Source organism: Danio rerio, chromosome 17, assembly GCF_049306965.1.
Source record: "Danio rerio strain Tuebingen ecotype United States chromosome 17, GRCz12tu, whole genome shotgun sequence".
In the NCBI taxonomy this organism is placed as follows: Eukaryota; Metazoa; Chordata; class Actinopteri; order Cypriniformes; family Danionidae; genus Danio; species Danio rerio.
The window spans coordinates 24370453-24395772 of NC_133192.1; the positions used below are offsets into that span (position 1 = coordinate 24370453).

Genomic DNA, 25320 nt, shown 5'->3' on the forward strand with positions numbered 1-25320 from the left:
AAGGCCAAGGTGATTGAAACAAACTAGTGTTCAGAGCGAGACACACTGGTAAACATTAATATGTCTGGGCCTCATTTGAAGTGGAACACTTGCAGTATGATTGTGCACATTATTCCACAGTAGTGTGGCCTAAAAAGAGCGGGAAAAGAAGTGATTCATCAAGAGGCCATGACTTAATTTCTAACTAAAAACAGAAAGAAAGTGTGAGGGGTTCATTTAAAAAAACCATTTGATGTCAATGTGGCTGTGACTCAACGGACACATGGTCCTAATATTGAGAATGAGAGGGAAGGGATGCATTCCACAGAGAAAAGGCAAGTGCGTAATGAGTGGGCAAAGGAAAGAGAAAGCTGTTAGGTATCTGGTTACGCACACTCTGTGTTGAACTTACTGACATGCTGACTCACCTGGCACACACTCCACTCTTTAGTAATGATGCATATACACATTTACTCATGATTCCTCCATGCTTAGTCACTTCGCTGAAGTCAATCCCTACGGAAAACTGTTAACAGACCACTCCAATTTTCTCTCTCGCTCTTGCTCGCTTTCATTTCAGAGAATGTCTGTAGATGTTTTTGAAATTCTCTTTCCATATATGGGCACCCCTGCATTCTGTGCATTCCCAGACATATGGCTGATTTAAACCGTATGGACGTCACCAATAACAAACCTTCATGAGTCTCTGAAATTTGTAAGCTTTGTTTTAATCTTTAAATGGCAATAAAAATGTTGTTCTTTTACAAAGAAAAGTGTGCTTTGTTCACCTCACACTTTAAAATAATATATATTTAACTCTACTGTAGGGGTGACCTGTGCACCATTTTAGCAAAATACAAAAAATATATATATAAATACGCAGTTTTTGTACTACCTGTTTCTTGAAAATGATTGACTGAAAGCTGTGCCATGTTCCCGTAATAACAGGACTCCTACAGCCTCCTCACCCATGTGTATTACTCAGCCCACAGAAAGTGACAGCAGATCAATAAACTCACTACAATTTGTCAAATATTACAACTGTTGGACTACATAATGCACTTTTGAGGCTTTTTTAGGCGAGAACGTAGTTGTGCCTATTTTAAATATTTATCATTTCTAAGATAAAGTGTGTCAGCATCCATCTGCCTGTCATTGAGCAGAGCAAAGATGGTTGACATCGTCCATCCACAAGATGGCAACAGAGACCGCATAATAAGCCTTTAGAGGAGAAAAGGCATATTTTCTAACTACAGCTCATCAAACCATTATAAAATTAGTAAGTGACATTCTAAGTCGATCTCTCTCTTTTGTATGTTGTTGTGCTGTATTTATACCATAGTAATTGTGGTGTAATGAGTGTGAGATAGGACTCGCATATCATCAGGAATTTATGTATTTTGTGTTGTCCGCTCTTTGTGTAACCCTGAGTGTTTTTTCTTATCGCAAACACAACAGTAATCTGGTAGTGATTGCATTGCTTTGGCTTTTTCGGGGTCAATTATTGTGATATCTCGATTGCAACAGAGAATTACTGGGAAATGTCTTTAGACTGGTGGCATTTCATGCAGTCCAGCCTTATAATCTTAAAATGTCAGCAAAATAACCTGTTTTGTCATCACTTTAGACATTATGCTAGAGAATCATTCAAATACTAGCTATAAAGTGACGTTGGTGAATTACTAATGGTTTCTGAAGACAGTAGTTCCTCATACAAAAGGATGTTTAGACTCTCCATGTTGGATTTTCTTTTTTATACTTGATTATGCTGTTGAACTGTTGTAGCAGTGCGATATGGCTGTATATTGTCACTGGTGGGCCACTAGGGCACACGCCCAGCGCACGTCTCCCACCAGTGCCGATATACAGCCATAACGCACTGCTACTCATGACATTTTTCTCATATATATACACACAACCAAACAACTTGACAACTTTTACTAAATCATTAGAAAAATACTAAGAATTTTTATATTACACTGAAGGTTGTACAAATATAGGGTACAACAATTGTCTTAGGGTTTAATTTTTACCCGCCAGATTTAAAATTCTTTTTTCACCACATAACTACAGGCACACTCCAACAAACACCCAAACACACACAATAATAACCTGCTGATTTACCTTTTAGGAATACTGTCAAGCAAAAAAAAAACATTTTACACCTATACTTTTAGCAGAATAAAACATAAACCTTTACATTTGTAATAAACTAGTGCTGCCCACTGATAAATATTGATGAAATACTCTACACGAATGTGGGAAAACCTTGACATTTCAGCTGATTCTAATGTTACCACACAATTAAATAGCCATTATCAGTGGTTATCAACTAATAGATATGGGCCAGTAGGGGCCTTCTGCACCTACTGGTAGGCTCAGAAGGCTGTTATCATCCATCCACATGGTAAATAAGCTATATATCACATACTTGCGGCCGTAAGTTAAAGAGAATTATTTATTTTATTTAATAACTTTTCAATTAATTGTATTTTATTAATAGCTAGGCCCACCAAAATCCTAAACCCAACCGTCACAGTAATGTAAAAACAAATCTGGATCTGTAGTCTTCTCTATTATTATGGCTGATTAACCATGCGGATGGATGATAACAGCCTTCTGAGATAAGTCCCCTACTGGCCCATATCTATCAGCTGATAACCACTGATAATGCCCATTCAACCGAGTGATAACAATCGAAGAGGGTGGACGTTTACAGTTTGTGATGAGCAATGCCGTTTATAGATAAACATTTTAAGGATTAAAATTAAATGTTGCTGCTTTATTTTAAAGGTTTAGGGAAGACGGGTGATTTTTTTAAATAAATATAATTCTAAGACCACACAAGGGTTAAGTCTTCGTTTACTTCATTTTGAGGTTTTACGATTCAGTGTGGCATTGAGAGGTGTGAAGTTGTGGTATTACCGCCGTCTCTGAGCTCTGCTTGCAGCAGCTGTAGGCCAGCACTTCCCAGGACATCAGCTGGTAATGAACAGAAATAGAAGTGCAGGGCAGTAACTGAACACAAGTGTTGGGGTAATGAAGACGTAAACAAGTCTGGAGTTCAGCCCCTTTTATTTCTGAAGCAGGCTCAAAATATGACCTCTGGAAGTGCCAATGCCTTTCTGCTCTCTTCCAAATGAGTCAGTCTGTCTCTCTCTTGCTCTCTTTCTTCTATTTATGTAATTTATTACAGTCATTACCCATGAGAATGAGAGGGAAGTAAACCCTGTTCCCGTTACACTTTCCCAGTCGCAAGGCCTCCCTGAGACAATCCTTGAAACAGTCACTACAGAGCTATGTGCAGTGTTTTTGTGTGCTTTTTTTAATCTGATGATTATGAGCTCAGAGACAATGGTGTGTTTAAAGAGATGCTGTTTATAGTGATTAACGATCTGTAGATGTGTTTGTGTTTTAGTGCAGAACAAGAAAGAGCACTATTCACGCTGAATCCTGGGAGTTCTTGCACAACATGTGATTAGATATATTAAAAGGTTCACATTTGTTCCCCATTTTATCTCTGGTGTGAATTGATTAAGGCTTGTGCTTAATTGTAGGCTTTGTTATTGTCACTACAATATAATATCAGTATAATAACTAATTTATTATCACTGCCTCTGGGCCAAAATTACATACGCTTCTCGAAATTACAAGTTTGAGATCAATATTTTTTTTTTTATTGAGCTTTAAAAATGAACAGTGCTTATTTAATTTAAGAATATTTCAGAAAGACTGTATAATATAATATTAATAAATAAGTTAGTAATCTGTTTTTATACAGCACTTTTATTATGTATGACCATACACACAAAGCGCTTCACAATCATGAGAGGGCGTCCCCCCACTCCACCACCAGTGTGCAGCATCCACTTGGATGATGCGACCACAGCCACAGGACAACAGTGCCAGTGCGCTCACCACACACCAGCTATAGGTGGAGTGGAAAGACAGTGATAGAGCCAATTCAGTGGATGGGGATGATTGGGAGACCACAATAGATAAGGGCCAATGGAGGGAACTTTGCCAGGACACTAGGGTTTCACCCCTGCTCTTTACAAGAAGTTCCATGGCATTTTTAATGACCATTAAAGAGAGTCAGGACCTCAGTTTAACGTCTCATCCGAAAGAAGATGCTCACTGACAGTATAGCGTCCCCTTCAGTTTAATGGGGCAATAGGACTCACACAGACCACATGTTGAGCACCCCCTACTGTCCTCACGAACTCCACTTCCACTTCATTAATAATTAGTAATAATACTAAATATACTAATAAAATAATAATAAATATTATTAGAAAACAATGATAAGTGTTAATGAATACATGTTTTATTGCAGTCCAACATTAGTGAGCAAAAGGAATAAAAACAATACCTTTAGTTAATTCAAAAACAATGCATCTTATAATTGTACAATGTCAAACTTTATGTAGAAAAAATGATTCGCTAATTTGCTTAAAAATGAGTTAACCTGTTGTAACTTTAATTTACTTAATAAATGAATAATATTTACATATATTTAATAATAATAACTAGTAATAATAAAAAAGCAAGGGTTTCTAACTTATTTATTACTTGCATGAACTCATACATAATATTTTGTTTTTGTATTATTTTAGTATAATTGTATGTTTATACTGGCGGAAGGGTAACAGTGGGTATTAATTACTTATTGTTACAGCAAATTCCTTGCTGATTTCGCTGTCCCCAGCAGGTAATGTTTTTAGATGCAGGACACTTGCTTGAATTTTGATACATTTTTTATTCTTGCTTTCAAAACATGTATCAGAACAAACAACTTACAATGTTTTGTCAATGTCTTCCAAAGGAGCGTTTAAAAACTGCGTCTCTGCCCACTGATATGCTTCTTGCTGATTAGGTTCAACTGATATTGACTCTCCCACAGTGCAGTGACTAGTATGCCCCATAGGTGGCAGCACAACAGCTGGCAAATAACCAACACAATCTCACGGCAATTCGTAACTTTTTTATTTATTGGCTAATTCGTATGAATTTGTACAATCTAATTCGTATAATTTAGTACGATTTGCTTATCCCCCAATGACGGTTGGGGTTAGGGGTGGGGTCAGGTGCCACGCCTCCTTTTTAAAATCGTACCATTTCGTACGACTGAACTCGCACGAACTTGTACGAATTAGCCACTAAACTGGCAAAACGTAAAATACTTACGTTTTCTCGTGAGATCAGGCTAAAATAACATACCAAATAAAACAAAATTAAATAAATTAAATAATATATAAAATATATAAATAATAACTCAGAATATCCGGCCCCTGATTGGGGATTTCACAATCATAACAATATTTCCAAAATTTAAGAAGGCAAAATATAATTCCACAAGTTACAATTTACATCAATTTACGTTGTAAAGGAAAACAAGAATAATAATTCTAAACTAAAAAAATAAAGTAGTTCATAATAAAGGTAAACATTTAATTTTCCCCTTCTTATTAATTTACATTTTCACATTATAGACTTTTCAATCAGTCTTTGTTGCCTACTTATTAGATTTTTCAGCTAACAGGCAAAGTTTATGGATGGGTTTTCACTATAGCATCTCTTACAAGGCCTTGACTATCCTGTAGTCTTTAGGATCAAGTGTCCTGTTAAGACTGCTGATTTTGCAGTTTACAAGAATTTTAGTTTGAAATGTTAGCACCTTGATCAGTACTTTAATTTAATGTGTTTTAACTATACAGATGTTTTTCATGAATATGCTAGAAGAGAATGTTTTTGAGAATGTTGAGCTGTATCTAAATGTGCTGTTATTTTTGTCTTCCTCCTCTTTCTCTCTCTTTCCTCCAAAGCGATTCCTTTGATTGAATGTCCTCAAGGCTATAAAAGACTGAATGGCACTCGCTGTATCGGTAAGAACATGTTTCTGCTTGCTACTTCATTGCTTGCATTCATGTGATTTTATTGTATTTCTGTTCTCGCAGTGGGCATGTGTGTTTGTTTGTAGTACAAAATTTAGCATTTTTGTGTAATTGTGAGTTGATTGTGATGCTTTTGATAAGATGCTAGAGTCTGCCAGTTACACATCCAATATACTGTAATACATTTTGCCCCTGCACTGGCCTCTGTATGTCACAGCTGGCAGCATACACCATGTACTGTGCTTCTTATTTAATTGCCATTTCAAAAGCAGGTCCCAGATCTTTCACATATGACTGTTTCACTGTTAAGAAGACAGACAGGAGGAGAGACAGGTGGCATCTTTGCTAGATCTTTCTAATCTGTGTTGAAGCTGGGTGTAATAGTGAGAGAATCAGCATTTCAGGGCCAGCAGCGAGAAAGATGTAAGGGCTTTTGCTCAGACTGAAAACCAAAGACAAATAAATAAATGAATGAATAAACAACACTCACAATGCCATGTATTGTTATTGTATACTTTGGCAATAAGAACTTCATTTTAAGATCTGAATAATTCATATTTTTGAGTTATACTGATTGATGTGAGATGAGCGGTGTGCAGTGGAAACAAGCAAAAAATATTGCTTAAATTTTTGTTATTGCTGTAATTATTATTTTTTTAATTACTTGCAATATGAAAATTGTTTCCACCAATTTTTTTCTAGTATGAAAAAATTGTTTAAAAAAATTATAAATAATAATAATAATACACATAAATAAATAAATAAATAAATAAATAAATAAATAAATAAATGTTAAAAAATCAGTTTTTATCTTATAAAATATATTTTCTCAAAAATAAAACACCAATAAAAGGACCACCACCGTTTGGAGGTCTGAAAATGCAAACTTAAGAACATAGTATCATCACGCCTATGTAAATGGAATTTTGCAAGTTCTTTACAACCAAAACAACAATAGATCAAATGATCATTGGATTACAGAATCCTATGTGCACAGATACATTGTGGTTCCCCTTCGGGGGGAACTTCAGCACTATAAGTGGATTTGATTGTAAAATCCACGCATTGGGAGGTTCGGTTCAGAAGCTACTCGTCTGAAAGAGTATTGAACGGGCCAATTAAGAATGAATTGGCAGCGCAAGCCTGCGCAGGTGAGCGGCATAAGCAATCAACTGAGTATATAAGCTCACCTGGCGCAGCAGACGCTATCCTTTTCGCTTCAGAGACTTTCTGATCGAGTCGATGAGGGTTCCTCCTGCTGTGACCAGCGATTCTGAGCGAACGAGAGAATTCTCCCGGTCCAGAGTGTGTACACGCAGTGGCAGACGGTCGAGCTGGGTTCTCCCTTGCCTGGCGTTCTTTGGGTCCGGTCCTCCAGAGTGGTGCGTATAAAGTTGCAAACTTCACAGAAAGAGCAACACAGTCGTGCAGCACGTCCTTATCAGGACGGCGCTCCGACTGTGCGTTTCTGGATGCGGTGGTTTCCTGTCCTCGGATGATGGGCGCGGGCACTGTGTTACATGTCTGGGGGTCCAGCATGTTAATGCGCTGCTCGCGGGCAGTTCATGTCGTCATTGCGATGCCATGACTGTTGCGCAAGATCGCGGTTAGCCTTTGCAAAAGGGTGAACCACCCCAGTTGTCCCCTGCTCTGCAGCTGGCACTCGGGCAGATCTGAGGGTTTCAGCGAGAGATAATCCGTCGCCCACGGGCCCGCGGACCTCCCGCTCCTCTAAGCGCTCCATCCAAGCTTCGGGCGGGGGAAGCGATCCGTCTAACAGATGGTAGCCCTTACGCCCGATGACACCGGAGACCAGATGTCCACCGCGGCATCGGAGGGTGGGCTTTCATTGTCCGATGATGATCCAGACCCGCTCGCCCCCTTCGGGCTGGTGAGCGCTGTCACTACGGATCCTGAAACGGACATGTTAGCCGTGCTTTCCCGGGCTGCTTCGGCCGTGGGTTGGAGATGGTTTATCCCCCAGCTCCGCGGCCGGACCGACTAGAGGGGCGTTCCCTTCTTCCCGGAGGTGCACAGTAGGCTCACGCGGTCTTGTAAAGCACTTTTTTCTGCTCGTGCTGCGTGTTCCTCCACCCTAACCACTCTTGACGGTGAAACAGCCAGGGGGTATGTGGCGATTCCTCAGGTTGAGTGCGCGATGGCGGTAAATCCGCGCGGCGCCTCTTCTTGGCGGGGTCCGCCTCGTCTCCCATCCAAAGCCTGTAAGTTATCTACCTCCCTCGGAGCTAGAGCTTACATAGCTGCGGGCCAGGCTGCTTCCGCCTTGCATGCGATAGCCACCTACCAGCGCTACCAAGCGCAGGCGCTGGCCGAGCTGCACGAGGGTGGGTCCAACCCAGGCTTACGAGCTTCGCACCGCCGCCGACTTAGCTCTTCGGACTACTGAGTCCGCTGCGTGTGCGTTGGGGAGGACGATGTCCACATTAGTGGTCCAGGAGCGCCACCCCTGGCTGATATGCGCAAAGTCGACAAAGTCCGCTTTCTTGACTTCCCCATATCCCCAGCCAGGTTCGGCGACACTGTCTGTGAATTCACCCAGGAATTCAAGGCGGTGAGAGAGCAGTTGGTGGGTGATGTCTTATCGGCGGTCCGTAGCCCGCTCCGCCCGCCGTGCCATTCATACCTGCTCCTCGCCGAAGGCGCCCGCCTACGAGAGCTGCTCCGCCCCCGCACACGCCTAAGGCGAAGCGAGCGCGTCGGGCACCTCGGAAGCAGGCAGCCCCCCTGCCCAGAACGCCGCTAAGTCCGGCAACGGACCGCGAAGCGCCCCTGGGACAGGCCATCTGGAGAAGAGGGAACTTGCTCTTTCCCCGCTGGAGGGCGGGGCCCCATTTCCAACGGCACTTTTTACTGCCATGAAAACATTATGAAAGGGCACTTTTCATTTCCCCAGATGTGACAGCCCGAAATCTGCCAGTCTGGGACGCTATGCTTTCTAGCTTGCAGATTCGGTGCGTTTCGCCAGTGGCTCACGAGCGCTGGGAGGACGGTCTCCTTTCTCCCACCCCTCGAGCCTCCCCTCCGGAGCTCGGGTTTGGAGTGAGAGCAAATATCTCACCTCCAGCTTTTCCGTGGGACCCGCGAGCTTCCCGGATCAGCACACCCACTCCGCGCTGCCCCACTGCTGGTACGTCAGCGATTGTAGCGATGAGTCCATTAGCGAGAGCTCTGCCTGCCTGGTTAGCGCGGGCCAGCTCTTCGCGGTGGCTCATACGCACAATCAGACTCGGCTATGCGATTCAGTTCGCGAAACGGCCCCCCAAGTCACGGGTGTGTATTCACCAGGGTCAGCCCCCTGTCCGCCCCTGTCTTGCGAGAGGAGATTGCTGTCCTCCTGGCGAAGGATGCAATCGAGCCGCTCCCTCCAGCCGAGATGGAGAGCGGGTTTTACAGCCCACGCTTCATCGTGCCCAAAAAGAGCGGTGGGTCACGGCCAATCCTAGATCTGCGCGTTTTGAGCCGCTGCCTGCACAAGCTGCCGTTCAAAATGCTCACGCAGAAGCGCATCCTCCGGTGCGTTCGTCCTCTGGGTTGGTCTGCAGCATTAGACCTGATGGACGCGTATTTCCATGTATCCACTCTTCCTCGCCACCGACAGTTTCTGCGGTTTGCGTTTGAAGGTCGAGCTTGGCAATACAAAGCCCTCCCCTTCGGGCTCTCTCTGTCTCCGCGGGTCCTCACCAAGCCCGCGGAGGGTGCCTCAGCGCCCCTTCGGCTCGCGGGCATCTGCATACTCAATTTCTTTACGACTGGCTGAATTGCCCTCTCTTTTGATTATGCACAGAGTTGATTATGCACAGAGACAAAGTGCTCTGGCACTTCCACCTGTGGGGGTTTCAGGTCAACCGAGAAAAGAGCAAACTCGCCCCCGTGCAGAGGATCTCTTCTCTCGGGCTGGAGCTGGACTCGGTCACCATGGCAGCGCGCCTCTCCGGAGAGCGCGCTCAGCTGATGCTGTACTGTCTGAGAGAGCTCGACAGTAAAATAGTGGTCCCACTGAAACAATTTCAGAGGCTCCTGGGGCATATGGCATCCGCAGCCGCTTCATGCCGCTCGGATTATTCTATATGAGACCACTTCAGCACTGGCTTCACGATCGAGTCCCCAGACGCGCATGGCACGCGCGCGCACACCGAGTCTCTGTTACTGCGCTGTGTCGCCGCGCCCTCAGCCCTTGGAGCGACCCCTCGTTCCTACAGGCCTGGGTGTCTCTAGAACAGGCGTCCAGTCTTGTTGTCGTTTCAGCAGACGCTTCCAACACGGGCTGGGGGGCTGTGCGTTGCGGGCATGCGGCTGCGGACCTGTGGAAAGGTACCCAGTTGCATTGGCATATCGCCTGGAGCTGTTGGCAGTGTTCCCCGCTCTCCACCGTTTTTTTCCCGGTGTTGGAGCGGCAACACGTGCTGGTCAGGACGGACAGTACGGCGGCGGTGGCGTATATCAGCCGTATAGGGGGTATGCGCTCTCGCCGCATGTCTCAGCTCGCCCGCCGTCTGCTCCTCTGGAGTCATCCGCGGCTGAAATCGCTGCACGCCATTCATATTCAGGCAAGCTCAACCGTGCAGCCGATGCGCTCTCACGGCAGCCTTGCGTCCTGGAGAATGGAGACTCCACCCCGAGTCTGTTCAGCTGATATGGGCGCGATTCGGGGAAGCCCAGATCGATCTGTTGCTTCCCCCGAGATCGCTCATTGCCAGTTGTTCTTTCCCTGACCGAGTGCTCTCGGCACGGATGCACTGGCTTACAGCTGGCCTCGGGGCACGCGCAATACGCGTTTCCCCCAGTGAGCCTGCTCGCGCAGTTACTGTGCATGGTCAGGGAGGACGAGGAACAGGTTGCTGGTTGCGCCCCTCTGGCTCAACCGGACCTGGATGTCAGAGCTCTCCCTCGCGATAGCCCTCCCCTGGCAGTCCCTTCGAGAGAGCACCTACTCTCTCAGGGACAGGGCACCACCTGGCACCCTCGCCGATCTTTGAAGAGATTTTTAGACGCGAGGAAGACTTAGGTAACCTCCGATTGCGGTGGCTAATACCGTCACTCGGGCTAGAGCCCCCTCCCCGAGCGCGCCTATGCCCTGACGTGAAGTCTATTCACTGAATGGTGTGTCTCTCGCTGAGAAGACCCCCGTAATTTGCCAGATCAGCGTTGTGCTTTCTTTACGCCGAGAGAAGTTGGAGAGCAGGCTGTCGCCCTCCACACTCAAGGTTACGTGGCTGCCATCTCCGCTCTCATAACGCGGTGGCTGGCAGCACCGTGGGAACGCATAACCTCATCATCCGGTTCCTCAGGGGCGTTAAGCGAATTAATCCACCCCGCCCCCTCTCATGCCCTCTTAGGATCTCGCCCTCGCTACACAAGCCGCGTCAGATCCCTTCGATCCTCGACTCAGTATTTCTGTCCCTGAAGACAGCTCTGCTGGTCGCGTTGATATCGATTAGAGGGTCGGGGACCCGGAGGCATTTTTCGGTCAGTGACTCGTGCCTGTAATTGGGCTGGCTTCTCTCACGTATGAGACCCCGCCCGCGATATGTGCCCAAGGTTCCTACCACTCCGTTTTAATACGAGGTAGTGAGCCTGCAAGCGCTGCCCTCGGAGGAGGCAGACCCAGCCCTTATTTATTGTCCAGTTCGCGTTTTGCGTATTATCCGGACCGCACTCAGAGTTTAGATCATCTGAGCAGCTCTTCGTCTGTTATAGCGGTCGGCAGCAGGGAAGTGCCGTACCGAAATAAGTTCCCACTAGATTGTGGATGCCTTTCTTTCACTATCAGAGCCGAGATGAGCCGCGTCCCCCGAGAGCGCGTGCGCACTCCACTCGGAGCTTCGCATCCTCTCGAGCGCGCGCACGCGGCGCCCCTCTAACAGACATCTGTAGAGCTGCGGGCTGGGTGACACCCAACACATTGCAAGGTTTTACAATCTGCGAGTGGAGCCGGTTTCCTCAAGGGTATTAGGTAACCCTTGGTGATTGAGGAAACAATTCGGTAGGGTGTTGAAACACGCTTGCTGCGCCATTTTCCCTAACACGGAGATACGTGCGCCTTTTTATCTGTCAGTAAAGTTCCCCGTCAGGTGAGCCCTGCAGATTCCTCCGTGGCCCCCAGCACTGACTCAGCGGAGGAGTCACTTGCTGGCCCACTACGTTGTAGGTCTGCCCGCTGGTCAGCCCGCGTTTTGGGTAAAGGTGCCTGCTATGCGTGGTCCCCACTAGGCGATCCCATATGCTTATTCAGCCACGGTTAAGTCCCCCCCCCCTGGGCGGACCCGTGTCTTCCCTCCCCGCTAACCACTCTTTTGCTATGCGTACTCCCCCTTTTTAGGGCTAGTCCATATGTAAATTCTGCCATCTATCCCCCCTTGGGTAACGGATGGCCTCCGCAGCGTCCTCCCTATCGGGATTGCACGCTTCCCAACGTACTGTCGTATTTTCCTAGAATTATCTAGATGCTCACGACTTCCCAAAAAATATATATAAATCCGTAAAACTTCTGTTGAAGTAGGATAAATTAGGGCCAGGGACACGTTGGAGGACCGCGCCCCCCATGATGTGGGTGCGTCACGCTTGCTTGACTATCTCCTCATCGGGGGTGTTGGTAAGGTGCAGTCATGATGGCGCTTTCAATGGGCTCCCAATGCGTGGATTTTACAATCAAATCCACTTATAGTGCTGAAGTTCCCCCCGAAGGGGAACGTTCGAGGTTACTAAAGTAACCCTTCGTTCCCCGAGGAGGGGAACGGAAGCACTATACTCCGTCGCCATAATGACTGTCCCTTAGCTGTTGAAAGTCTCTTCAGCTTAAAAAGGATAGCGTCTGCTGCGCCAGGTGAGCTTATATACTCAGTTGATTGCTTATGCCGCTCACCTGCGCAGGCTTGCGCTGCCAATTCATTCTTAATTGGCCCGTTCAATACTCTTTCAGACGAGTAGCTTCTGAACCGAACCTCCCAATGCGTGGATTTTACAATCAAATCCACTTATAGTGCTTCCGTTCCCCTCCTCGGGGAACGAAGGGTTACTTTAGTAACCTCGAACGTTCTGTATGAAGTGGCATTGCCAACTACTGGCCTGTTTGTTGTAATACAGCACCTTTAGTTATTTTCCTGGATCCATGTGAAAGGGTATTAATTTATCAATGGTGTGCACAAACATTTGCATTTTTATTACATCATTGTTATGTAAACTTTCTCATGATTGTGTTTTGAATTGGGTTGCAGCTGGAATTGAATCCGCTGCGTAAAACATATATTGGTTAAGATGGTGGTTCATTCCACTGTGGCGATCCCAGACTAAGGGACTAAGCCGAAAAGAAAATGAATGAATGAATGAATGAATGTGCTTAGAAATCTCTGTTCAAAAGTTTATGAGATGTTTTAAAAGGTTTTTAAAATTTATTATTTCTTTTTCTTTCAAGACGGAATTTATTTAATCAAAAAAGTTAATATTTTTAAATGTTATTTATTTCTGTTTTGGCAAATTAGTTTTTTTTTAATCCCTGTTATTATTTCCTTTATTCCTCATTATTTCCCTTTTAGAAATCAATATATGCTTATCTGGTGCTCAAAAATAATCTCTAATTATAAAAAAAAAATAATAATACATATACTGTAAAGGCCTACATAAAACACTTTAAACTCTTTATAAATGACTCCACTGTCATTTTTGATCATGTTTTAAATAGTCCTTAAACTGTTATTTCTCATTTAGAAATCTTTATAATATACTTATCTGGTGCTCAGAAATCATCTCTAGTTATAATGAAAAAAATAAATACATACAAAGGTCAAAATAAAAGCGCTTTATAACATTTATAAATGACTGAACTCTATTTTAAAAATAATTTTTATGTGTCTTTGTCATATAAAAGTTTTATTATTTCTTTAAATGTTGTTTCCATTTTAGAAATCATTATAATATGCTTATCTGGTGCTCAGAAATCATCTCTAATTATAATATAAAAATACATATAAAGGTCCAAGTAAAAGCACTTTATAACATTTATAAATGACTCTACTGTCGTTTTTGATCATTTTCATCTGTCTTTGCTGTATAAATGTTTTAATTATTCCTTACACAGTTATTTACCTTTTAGAAATCATTATAATATGGTTATCTGGTGCTCAGAAATCATCTCTAATGATAACTTTGAAAAATAAATATATATAAAGGTCAAAATAAAAGCACTTAACATTTATAAATGACTCTACTGTCGTTGTTGACCAGTTTCATGCATATTTGCTGTATAAAAGTATTAATTTCTTGCCAAATGATTTTGTTTTTAAAAGAATGTTAATCAAGGGTGCAGCCGTAGATAACCGTTTGTCTCTCCATCTCTGTTTCTCCACACACCCTCAGTCAAACACATCTGCTATTAGAAACACCACTGGCTGCCTCAGTTTGCCAAACCAGAGCTGAACCGCAGCTAAAAGTGAAGCAGGCTTTGCTAAGAGCCTGGCCGCAGGCATCTGAAAGCAGCAATCTGGTCAATATGGTGCAATACCAGGCAACACTGAGACATATTTTACTGTAACGAGTACAGATAATTAAGATAAAATATGACTTGCTTGAAAAAAAAAAAGAACTGCTAAATATTGAGTAATTTATTCTGCAGTAAGCAAATAAGGTTATTATAATTTCCATATCAGGCATTACTCATTAAAACTGCAAAATCATTTTTAATATACTTTCAACAAAAGCTGATCATGTGATTTTGCTATTGCCACCTTTTTAGGATCACTACATTTCTGGTGCCGTTTATTTTTAGTAGTTAATTTGTAGTACTCCCGTAATTTCTTCACAGCATAACACAGGTATTATGAACGTACCCAAGATACCTTTGATGGTTAAAATGTGTCTTAGATTTAATAAACAGGCCTGGAAGCACTTGGAGGCTCACTTTACCTTCATCTGGTAATGAATATTTCAGCATGTGCTTTTCTCTGAGGCAAGTTTACAGCACTTGTTTGGTGCTTCGAGTGCCGTTAAGGTTGAGCTTAATCACTGTCCTGATAACATGGCCTGAGGGTCCAACTAAACCTCTGACGCATTCTTACGTCAGGCTAGAGCTTTTACGGTGTATCTAGACGGCTCTCCTGTGGTTTGGCTGTTTTGTGAGGCTCTGATGCTCCCAGATCCTTTTTGCTGCCGTTAGTCATGTTGTTGTTGAGAGTAATTCAGCCTGTGCCTTAAATTTTGTTCATTATAGTTTACTTTTACTTGTTACAATTTATTTTAATCACTCCATGTACAGTTTTTAATGACTAAAAGATATTTCGCAAATATAATTTCAGGGTTAGATTAAGAATCGTGCATGTATTTTCAAAGGCATTTACACTATAAAAGTTCACAGCTCTTTAAATGACATTGACGGGTGGGACAAGCAATTTTTGGATCAAAAAGATACAATAGTAATAATCACATTTTAAATAGATTATATAGGGGGAGTTTACCAAACAAATCCAAATTTTCTCACCATTTACTTCAATGGTTCTCAAGTCTGATCCTCAGGCCCTCCTCATCCTGCATATTTTGTATGTCTTTTTACTAAATACACCTGATTCAGATCATCAACATTTTAACAGAGAGATCCATTAACTGATCTATGAATGTCATCTTTGCATTATAACTGATTGAATTAATGACAGTCATTATAAGCATATATAAAATCTCATTCACATTATAAAGGTTTCATCACTTATGAACATCCCATTCAAGTAAAGTGTTACAATTCTGTCTCGTAATAAAATATTCCTGTATATTCATGTAATTAAAAAGTTACCATTAAAATAAAGATGACCATATTTCTTTAGTAATCTATCACCATACAGTCAATGGTGCACTGTGTATAGAAAATAGGTTTATTTTTAAAATGAGGACATTATGATGTCATTGCTTTAACTGACAGCTCCTCTGGGCCAGTGTGTGTTCTGTTGCAGATGTTTGGATGTTTGAGTGATTGAGTGTGTGCCCTCGCTCAGCGTCATTGTCAGCATGAACATATTAGCATTGCATTATGGAAATGTGTTGGATCTCTGGCCTACTTGAAGTGGCTGGGAATGATGACTGCCCACACCCTTAACTCGCACTCAGTGGCCTCTTGGAGAGATAATGTGTGTGTGTTTTTGTCGATGTGTGAACATTCTGTCTAAAAAGGTGAATCACATCATATGGCTTTAAATTGCATGACTAAAGGACAAAACAAATATCCATGCCTGCTGTGGACATACATGTATATATTTTTCATATTTTTTTTATTGTTATTTATTCCATTTTTTTGTTTGTTTGTTTTGTTTTTGAGTTACATGCTTTAAAGAAATACATTTACTTGATTGCCAGAACTGCATAGGGAGTCAGAGATTAAACTTTTTCAGGCATCAAGAGTAATGCCATGATTTACAGAAAATGCTTACTAAATTGTAATTCAATTTAACAATTGTTACATCATAAACTAGACTGTTTGTGCACAATCCTTTAAACCACTTACCCATTTGTAAGTTTTTAATCATTTTTCAATCAAATTTTGTACTGTATGATCGTTTTACTAATTACAGGTCAGAATTTACTTTAAATAGATACATTGCTGAATAGCAAATACTAAAATGAATCTTTCTTTCGTCTGTGGGGTGTAAAAGACTGATTTTTTTTTTTAGACAGTTGATGAAGGTCAGAGTGATTATGGAACCAAGAAATATGAAAATGAGTCCCTGATATTTATTTTCACCCTCAGACATTGATGAATGTCAGCTTCAAGGTGTTTGTCCAAATGGAAACTGCATCAACACTGTGGGCAGCTATAGGTGTATCTGCAACCCAGGCTTTGTGCCTGATCCATCACTGACGTCCTGCTTCCGTAAGTCTCTCCTCTTCTCTTCTCTTCTCTTCTCTTCTCTTCTCTTCTCTTCTCTTCTCTTCTCTTCTCTTCTCTTCTCTTCTCTTCTCTTCTCTTCTCTTCTCTTTTATTGGAAGTCTGATTACTTTAGCATGCTCCTGTGTTCTCCATGCTTACATGCTTAAAGGAACCTTTTTAGAAAACATTTTATAACAACTCTAGAGTTGAGTTTTACCATTTTTAATACATTCTGACAATCCTCTGGTCTGGCGGTAGCATTTTTACCTTGGCTTAGCATAGGTAATTGAATTGGATTAGACCATTAGCATCTCACTCAAAAATGACCAAAGAGTTTCGATAGTCAATGCTTGAGTCTTCTGTAGTTACATTGTCTACTTAAGCTGATCCCAAATGGAACATTAAAATTTTTTTATTAAGCGGAAATTCAAACTGTTTCCCTGATGACGTTTAACGGTTGCCAAATTAGTGAAATTAATGAACAAACTACCAAACAATACCTCCCATGAGTATAACCACATTCACCACCAGGAAGCAGTATAACCACTCTCACAACCCAAAGAAAAATAATGTAATCCAACATGAGCGCCCGATAGCCCCACCTCTTCTGCTACATGAGAAAAGCAGCCGCCGTTGAGTGCTTGAAGTGTCCAACATTCCACACTTAGTTTTAACTGTTGAAAAAGTGCATCATCCGGGTAATTAAAGTGCACTTATTATTTTTAGAGTTTTCAGTGTGAACGCACTACTTACACTAACTATACATCAAAATGGCTTAGAATAGTATATAAGTATGAGATTTGGGACGCACCTTGAGACAAATGAAAAATGAAAAGTTTCTCTTTTCTTGGCCGATATGGTTAGGAGTGATACTCTTATTCCAGCGTGTTAATCAAGGAACTTTGCTTCAAAACCATGGCTGCTATAGCACAATTATGTTACACAGTGCCGAAAAAAAAATAGATCCCAGCTAGGTAACTTTCTTTTAACGTGTCATTTTTAAGTGAGATGCTAATGGTCCAACCAGATTCAAGTATTTATGCTAAGCTAACCTTAAAGTGCCGACCAGACCTAGAGATCAGCTGTAAATTAGTAAAACTGAACTGTTTAATTTTAGGTGAGTTGTATATTGACCCCTTTAAAAAAAGTGAAGTGTTCCTTTAAATATTACAGTATAAACACCTTTTTCCACACATGACTTCTGAATTTCAAATTATGGGTTGTATTTCTGGTTTTGGATACTTCTTTTGAAAAGAACTGAAACAAATCACTTAAGATGATAATGCGGTGCCACAAATAGTCCATATACTTTACATAGTGAAAACTGAATGAGATGTACATTTAGCTTTGTGCTTTATTTTTATTTTTCATGCATAAAATGACAGAATAACAAGCATACAATATCTGTGGCCAAAGTGCCAGTGATTTTATATATACATCAGTATTAATATTGCTTTGTAATATTCATATCAAGATTTTGTGGATATTCCTGGTCTGTTGAAAGTCTCCTTTTTATATTCAATGGAAATGCTAAGAGGAGAATAATGACAGAAGTTGCTCCCATAATTCACTTAAACGTCATGAAGCATTGGAAAAAGGTGTGTAAATATAGTTAAATACAGTGCAGCTAACCGCTTCAACTCAAACCAATGGCTAGCAGTAAGGCAAGCAGCATGATTTAACATGGCATGTAACACTAACTGTGGCTGTCACTGGAGCAGCCTTTTCTCTGCTGTTCAGGCATTTTCATGTACAAAAGTGCTGACATCACTGGTGCATCATCGGTCGGTCAGTGGGGCACAAACACACTCAAGCTTTCTCTTTGATTTAATGAGGTAACCTAAGTGTGCTGTCTGTGTTATTGTGATAAATATAGAGGCTGATCCTTGTTCTGAAAGGCAGCATTTGCCAAATTACACCTCTGGAACACGCCGACACGTTCCTTTGTTCAGGGGAGATCAGAGAGCTGTTTTAATCATCCTTTTAGCCTTCAGTCAGTCGTGTTTTTCATGTATAGAGTGTGCTTTGGCTGACAGTATGAAGTCTGTCAACACAAATCTGTTGTTATCTGCTTTATTAAAATGCTATTTTAATATAAAACCCTAGAATTGGCCCTTCATTAAAGTGAAAAATGTTCACATTAATATATCAGTTCTTTTGTACATCAACACATTTACTGTACCTGAGGGTGTTTTATGTCACATGACAGACTTTATAAGTGTCAACAAATGTATGTAGTGCTTTATTGTTATGATCCACAGTCTACTGAGTTTCATTCTCTAAGAATAAAACATAAAAAAGAACAAATACTGTATAAATATGTACAGATTGTACACTACACTACCTGACAAAAGTCAGTGATCCCAGTTGTAAGAGCAACAAATAATAACTTGAGTTCTGGTTGATCATTTGGAAAAGTGGCAGAAGGTAGATTTTTCTGATAAATCATCTGTTGAGCTGTATTCCATTCATCACAAATACTGCAGAACACCTATTGGAACCTGCATAGACCCAAGATTCTCATAGAAATCCGTCAAGTTTGGTGAAGGAAAAATCCAGCTTTGGGATTACATCAACAGCCTGAGGTATCAAGTTATTTGTGCTGCCCATTACATTACAAACCAGGGGAGAGGGCAAATTCTTAAGCAGTATAGCGCTTCTTCTCATACTTCAGCCTCCACATTGAAGTTCCTGACTGCATAGTAGGTGAAAGTACTCTAGGATTGGCTAGCCCAGTCACCAGACATGACTATTAATGAGCATGTCCGGGGTAAGATGAAGGAGGAGGCATTAAAGATGAATCCAAAGAATCTTGATAAATTCTGAGAGTCCTGCAAGAACACTTTCTTTGACATTCCAGATTACTTTATTAATAAGTTATTTGAGTAATTGCAGAGCTGTATATATGCAGTCCTCCAAGCTCATGAGTCATACACAATATATTTTTTTTCCACTGCACCATGACTTTACATTCTATACTGTACATTATTTTCTGTCAAGGCTTTTGCCTACGCAAAGTCAGACCTTACTACCCTAATTAAATAATTAAAAACCAAGGCATGATCATATTTTATTTTGGTACAATAAGTGTAATCTAGAGGCCTTTACCTTTCATATAAGCCACTTCTGAAACAAAATAATCAACTAGAAGTTATTATTTGTTATTCCTAAAACTTAGATAGTTAACAAGATTTTTTTTCCAGGTAGTGTAGATGAATATTCAAATATTTGGGGTCAGATTAATTTAAATGTTTATGTTTGTGAAAGTCTCATACTCACCTGAATGGAAATATACATCAAACTAAAATATATAAAATATTATTATGAACTGAAATGTATTTTTTCTGTTTACATATTTTTAATATAAAAGTATTCAATTCCATTATCTTCAGTATCACATGATCCTTCAGAAACTATTTTTTTTCCTTTTGAAAGTAAATATTTAGCATTTACACTAGCATTTTTGTGGAAACATGATTCTTTGATGAATGGAAACTTAATTTAAAAAGACATTTTATTTTTTGTAACTGTAAACGGTGTAATTGTTTTACTTTCACTTTCAAAATAATTTGAATAAAAATAAATCTTACTGACTATAATATTTGCAATCAACTTACATAATAGTTTTCAATAAGTCATTGCCACTTTTCTGATCATAATCTTCATTTGTGGGCTCCAATAAAATGTTTTTTTTTCTTATATGTAAACCTAACTCTTGATACAAAACACATTAGATAAACATTATATACTATTAAGATAAACATAATAGTTATAGTATATTTAAGCAATGTCTGATCAACCTTTTTATTTATTAACCCTCGCAAATGACCTTTCTTACATGCTTCCTGCTTAACTGACCTCTTTGCACAATGACGGATGTATTCCTGTCCTGTGTTTTTTTTTGTCACTCTTTGGTCTAAAAAACAATCCTTTTTCACACACATTCCTATCCCCTACACTTTTAATGTGGTATAGAGGCAGTTGTTCTTTTGTTATGGCAATGTAGTCGTGCACAGATGGAACACAAGGTGAAGGGAATCTCTCTTCTCTTCTGTTGTTCTCTCTCTTCCATGTTTGTGTCGTACACCATGCACACTCCTCTCCTCCCTCCTTCCTTCCACCTCCACCAACCAGCCGAAACACCTGCTCTTCGCGAGGAGAAGGGTGCTTGCTTCCGGTTTGTCGGTTCAGGGAAGCAGTGCTTGCACCCTGTGTCCACTCAGCTGAGTAAACAGTTATGCTGTTGTAGTGTGGGCAAGGCCTGGGGTCCTCATTGTGACCGCTGTCCTCTACCTGGGACAGGTAAGATCGCTGAGACGCTCCTTTTGGTTTCACCTGTTCTACTGGCATCACTCCCTCTCCTCTGTCAATCACATGACTGTAGTTTGCATGTGTTATTGCTATTTAGGTGCTTTTACGTGCCATCACTGTTTTTTTTAGTTGTGCTGTAGATTTTGTTCCCACTTTCATACACACTTGTTCTTTCGTGTTTGTGTTTGACTTCCTGTAAGGGCTGCATTCATGGGCTGCATCAGAGACTAAATTAATATTTGTCTTAATAGTATTGATATGTAAGAAAACTGTTGTAAAATGTTTTTTTTTTCTAAGAAGAATCTTTCAGTTCATTTATGTCAGCTTGATTTACTGATATATGGGTAGATAGAAGATGAGTGAATGGATGGAAGGATGGATGGATGGACGGATGGATGGATGGATGGATGGATGGATGGATGGATGGATGGATGGATGGATGGATGCACGTGTAAACGGATAGAAGATGCTATAAAAAATGGATAGAAGATGGATAGATGGATGGATGGATAGATGCACAGGTATATGGATTAAAGATGCTAGATAAATGGATAGATTGAAGATGGATGGATGGATGGATGGATAGATGCAAAGGTATATGGATTAAAGGTGATAGATAAATGGATAGATTGAAGATGGATGGATGGATAGATGCACAGGTATGGTTAGAAGATGCTAGATAAATGGATTGATAGAAGATGTATAGAAAGATAGATAGATAGATAGATAGATAGATAGATAGATAGATAGATAGATAGATAGATAGATAGATAGATAGATAGATAGATAGATAGATAGATAGATAGATAGATAGATAGATAGATATAGTTTGAAGGATAGATGGAAGGATAGATGGAAGGATAGATAGAAGTATATGGACAAGGTGCTAGATAAATTGCTAAATAGAAGATGGATGGATGGATGGATGCACGGATGGATGTTATGGATGGATGGATGCACGGATGGATGTTATGGATGGATGGATGCATAGATGCACAGGTATAGGAATTAAAGATGCTAGATAAATGGATAGATAGAAGATAGATGGATGGATAAATGGATGAATGGATGGATGGATGAATAGATGCACAGGTATGGATAGAAGATGCTAGATAAATGGATTGATAGAAGATGGATAGATGGATGGATGGATGGACAGAAAGTAAGTAAAAAACAGATAGATACAGTAGGTAGGTGATTGGATAGCTAAACAGTAAGATGGATAGATGGATAGATAGACAGATCTATATATTAAAGGTAATCCTCTTCATAAAATGACAATGTGTGTGAAGGTGTTGTTGATTTTTTTTCTTTCCTTCACTCATAGCTGCGTTTAAAGACATTTGTCCTGGAGGTATGGGTTACCACGTCACCCCACCATACATTTACAAGCCCAAACCTCCTAATGGACACACTCAGACAGACGGTCAGGGGTACAACAATCCCACCATCAGACACCAAGTCCCTATGGATCCTCCAGTACCCTTCCCTACCCTCCAGCAGCCCGTGGAGGCTCTGAGCATCACAGAGAGACAGCTGCCTGGTGAGTTCAACAGTCTGTGAATATGTAGATTTTTTTATATCACCATTGTGTTAAGGATGCCTATCAAATTTGTGTTTGTGGGTTTGTGATTCAGAGTTTATTTGCCTTGCCTTCATTTTATGAAAGGGACACACAATATACAGCAAGAACTCTTTCACCCTCTTCTCTGCCCTTCTTTTCCTTTTTTAAATGTCATCACATGTACACTTGGCACCAAGCAGTGGAATGAGAATTGGCATTAGTCTGCACAAGACAGATCCAAAATGTAGCCAAGACTCTGTTGTTCCTATAGAAAGTGAACACAGGACTGTTCTCTCTTTGGCAGAAGGAAAGAGTCATTAGTATTGCTTCCACCTTGCAAAGCCAATGTCAAAGCTGATGAAGGATTCCAGAAGATCGGTGCATCACATCATATTTTCTCCTTTCACTACTCTCGCACAAAATGAACTGCACAGATTTTTATAGCCTCTCTGCAAAAGAAGCCCATAAAAGCATTGCACAGCTGAAAAGTGGAGGTGGGCCAGGTTCAGAGAGAAAGAATTTGTCCTTGGGCTTTATTAAGTTTTGTCCTGTTGCTGGGAGACTGTGTTTCAAAGTTGCTTTTGAAATAAAGTCTGTCCCCTGAAGCTCGCCCACTTAAATACTATTTTACTAAACATATTTTTTTATTTTATTTAATTTTGATTACTTATTTATTTTTAATTTTATTTAATTTTATTTCTTTTTATTTTATTTTATTTTTTATTTAGTTTAGTTTTATTTTATTTTTATTTTTTAAATGTTTTATTTATTTTATTTTAGTTTAATTTAATTTATTAAAAACATTTTATTTTTTAATGTTTTATTTCATTTGATTAAATTATTTTAGTTTATTAAAATGTTTTAGTTTAGTTTAGTTATTGAACATTTTATTGAATTTTTTTATTTAGTTCATTAAAAATGTTTTTTTTTGTTTATAAAACATTTTAGTTTACTAAAAATTATGTTTTAGTTTTTTGAGGTTTTATTTTAGTTTATAGAACATTTAGTTCATTAATTTATGACAATGTTTTAGTTTAGGTAATATTTTATTTAAGTTTAATAAAAATAAATATAAAATATTAATAAAAATGATTTTTTATGTTTAATTTAATTATTGAGTTATTGATTTAATTTAGTTATTGAATATTTAATAGATTTTTATTTAGAAATTGATTTAGTTTATTAGAAATATTTTATTGTAGTTTATTAAAAAATATTTTATTTTCGTTTTTTTAAAACAAAGTTTTATCTTTGTTTATTAAACTTGTTTTATTTTAGTTTAGTACAATCTGATGTATAAGCACTATAAGTATTATATTAAATTGACAAATTTAGATTACAGCTTTGTTTGACACAATGTACTTTTATGTTTTAATATGACAATGATCTGCTGAAGTGACTACAGTTGCTGTACAGGTAGGTGGGGTTTGAATCAGCAATAAAGATCTGCTAAATATGCTGCACAGCTGATGCTTTTATGCTCATATCAATGCAGCACTGCAAATAGCAGCAAAACTTGTGTGCGGGAACATGATGTCATCATGACTGCATGACTATGCTCTACGCTCATCAATCTGCAGCTACACAATGCGTTATTGTATGTCTTTGGCTTTGTTTTATGAATGTGACTGTTTATTTATATTTGTGTGTTGCTTTGTAAGAGACCAAGTAAATCGGGGTTCCAGTTTTGATTTATCTAGATAAAGAACAGACGATAGAGTCTGTCTGCGCTAGAATCACTTCCAGTACTGTGAACAGCAAAACCGTCTAAAAAACTGTCTACAGAAACCCAAAACGCATAGTGTTTGTTTTTGGATTGGTTATTGTGAGGTAAACAACACATAGCAGTGTTAAATTACCATTCATTTCTCAAGCCTGCAGAAGCTCAAGGTCTATTTGTTACAGGCTTTAGTTTTTCTTGCTGAGAAACTTCTCTGACTCCAGATGTAAAATTTTTCTGATGAACTTTTTTTTTAACACCTCAGTTTAGGAAAGAGTGGTGTTCAGGTAATATAAAAAAGTCTCGTCTTAGTTTTTTCTGGTCTATGTGTGTGAATAAATGCGTTTAATTCATAAATGTTAATAAATGCTTTAATTGGGCTCCACCATTCATGTGCGCATTTTGTCAGTAAAGCCGTTTCTGTAATCAGCTGTAAATGAGCTTTAATTCATTGACAATTAATTATCAAACAATTAATTATCGCAGAATATGTAATCAGCTGATTATTAGTTATTATTGCAATTAATGTTACTGCAGGTTAAATATGATTTTAAAAAGGTGATATCTATGGAAGTCCTTAGAGGCCATGCAATATTAGGTTTTGCTTTCTTGTTTTCTTGTGATCATGACTTGATATAAATAATATATAATAATAATATAATAATACATTAAATATATGAAATATAGTACAAATAATAATAATAATAAATAAATAAATATGATTTTTTTTTTGGTTGCGATAACAAAAACAACTTTTTGTTATTTTGAGATCATAAGAAAATAAAAGTTGTGATCACAAGAAAACAAGAGAGAACAAATATTTAAATTTATGGATATAATATATTTTCAATGGAGTGCAATAAAGGTGAGGAACTTTGGTCCTTGAAGAGTTTGTTGCCATCTCTAATCGAACCTGACTGTAATTCACAAGCAATCCTGAAGACATAGGTTATATTTTTCAGGTGTGTTTGATTAAGGATGGAGATAA

The 25320-nt window shown here is 39.9% G+C and overlaps 1 protein-coding gene across 7 annotated transcripts in view; it reads left to right on the forward strand.

Moving 5' to 3' along the window:
• ltbp1 (latent transforming growth factor beta binding protein 1) overlaps positions 1–25320 on the forward strand; it is a 161940-nt gene that overhangs the window by 90172 nt on the left and 46448 nt on the right. For 4 of the 7 annotated variants that reach the window (XM_017351811.4, XM_017351812.4, XM_073928506.1 and 1 more), the window contains 4 exons: positions 5805–5864; positions 16618–16740; positions 20872–21039; positions 22376–22591. In XM_017351811.4, coding sequence (XP_017207300.2) covers positions 5805–5864; positions 16618–16740; positions 20872–21039; positions 22376–22591 — 567 coding nt within the window. The remainder of the gene's footprint in view (positions 1–5804; positions 5865–16617; positions 16741–20871; positions 21040–22375; positions 22592–25320) is intronic. The other 3 variants (XM_017351813.4, XM_073928505.1, XM_073928508.1) reach the window with 1 other exon arrangement.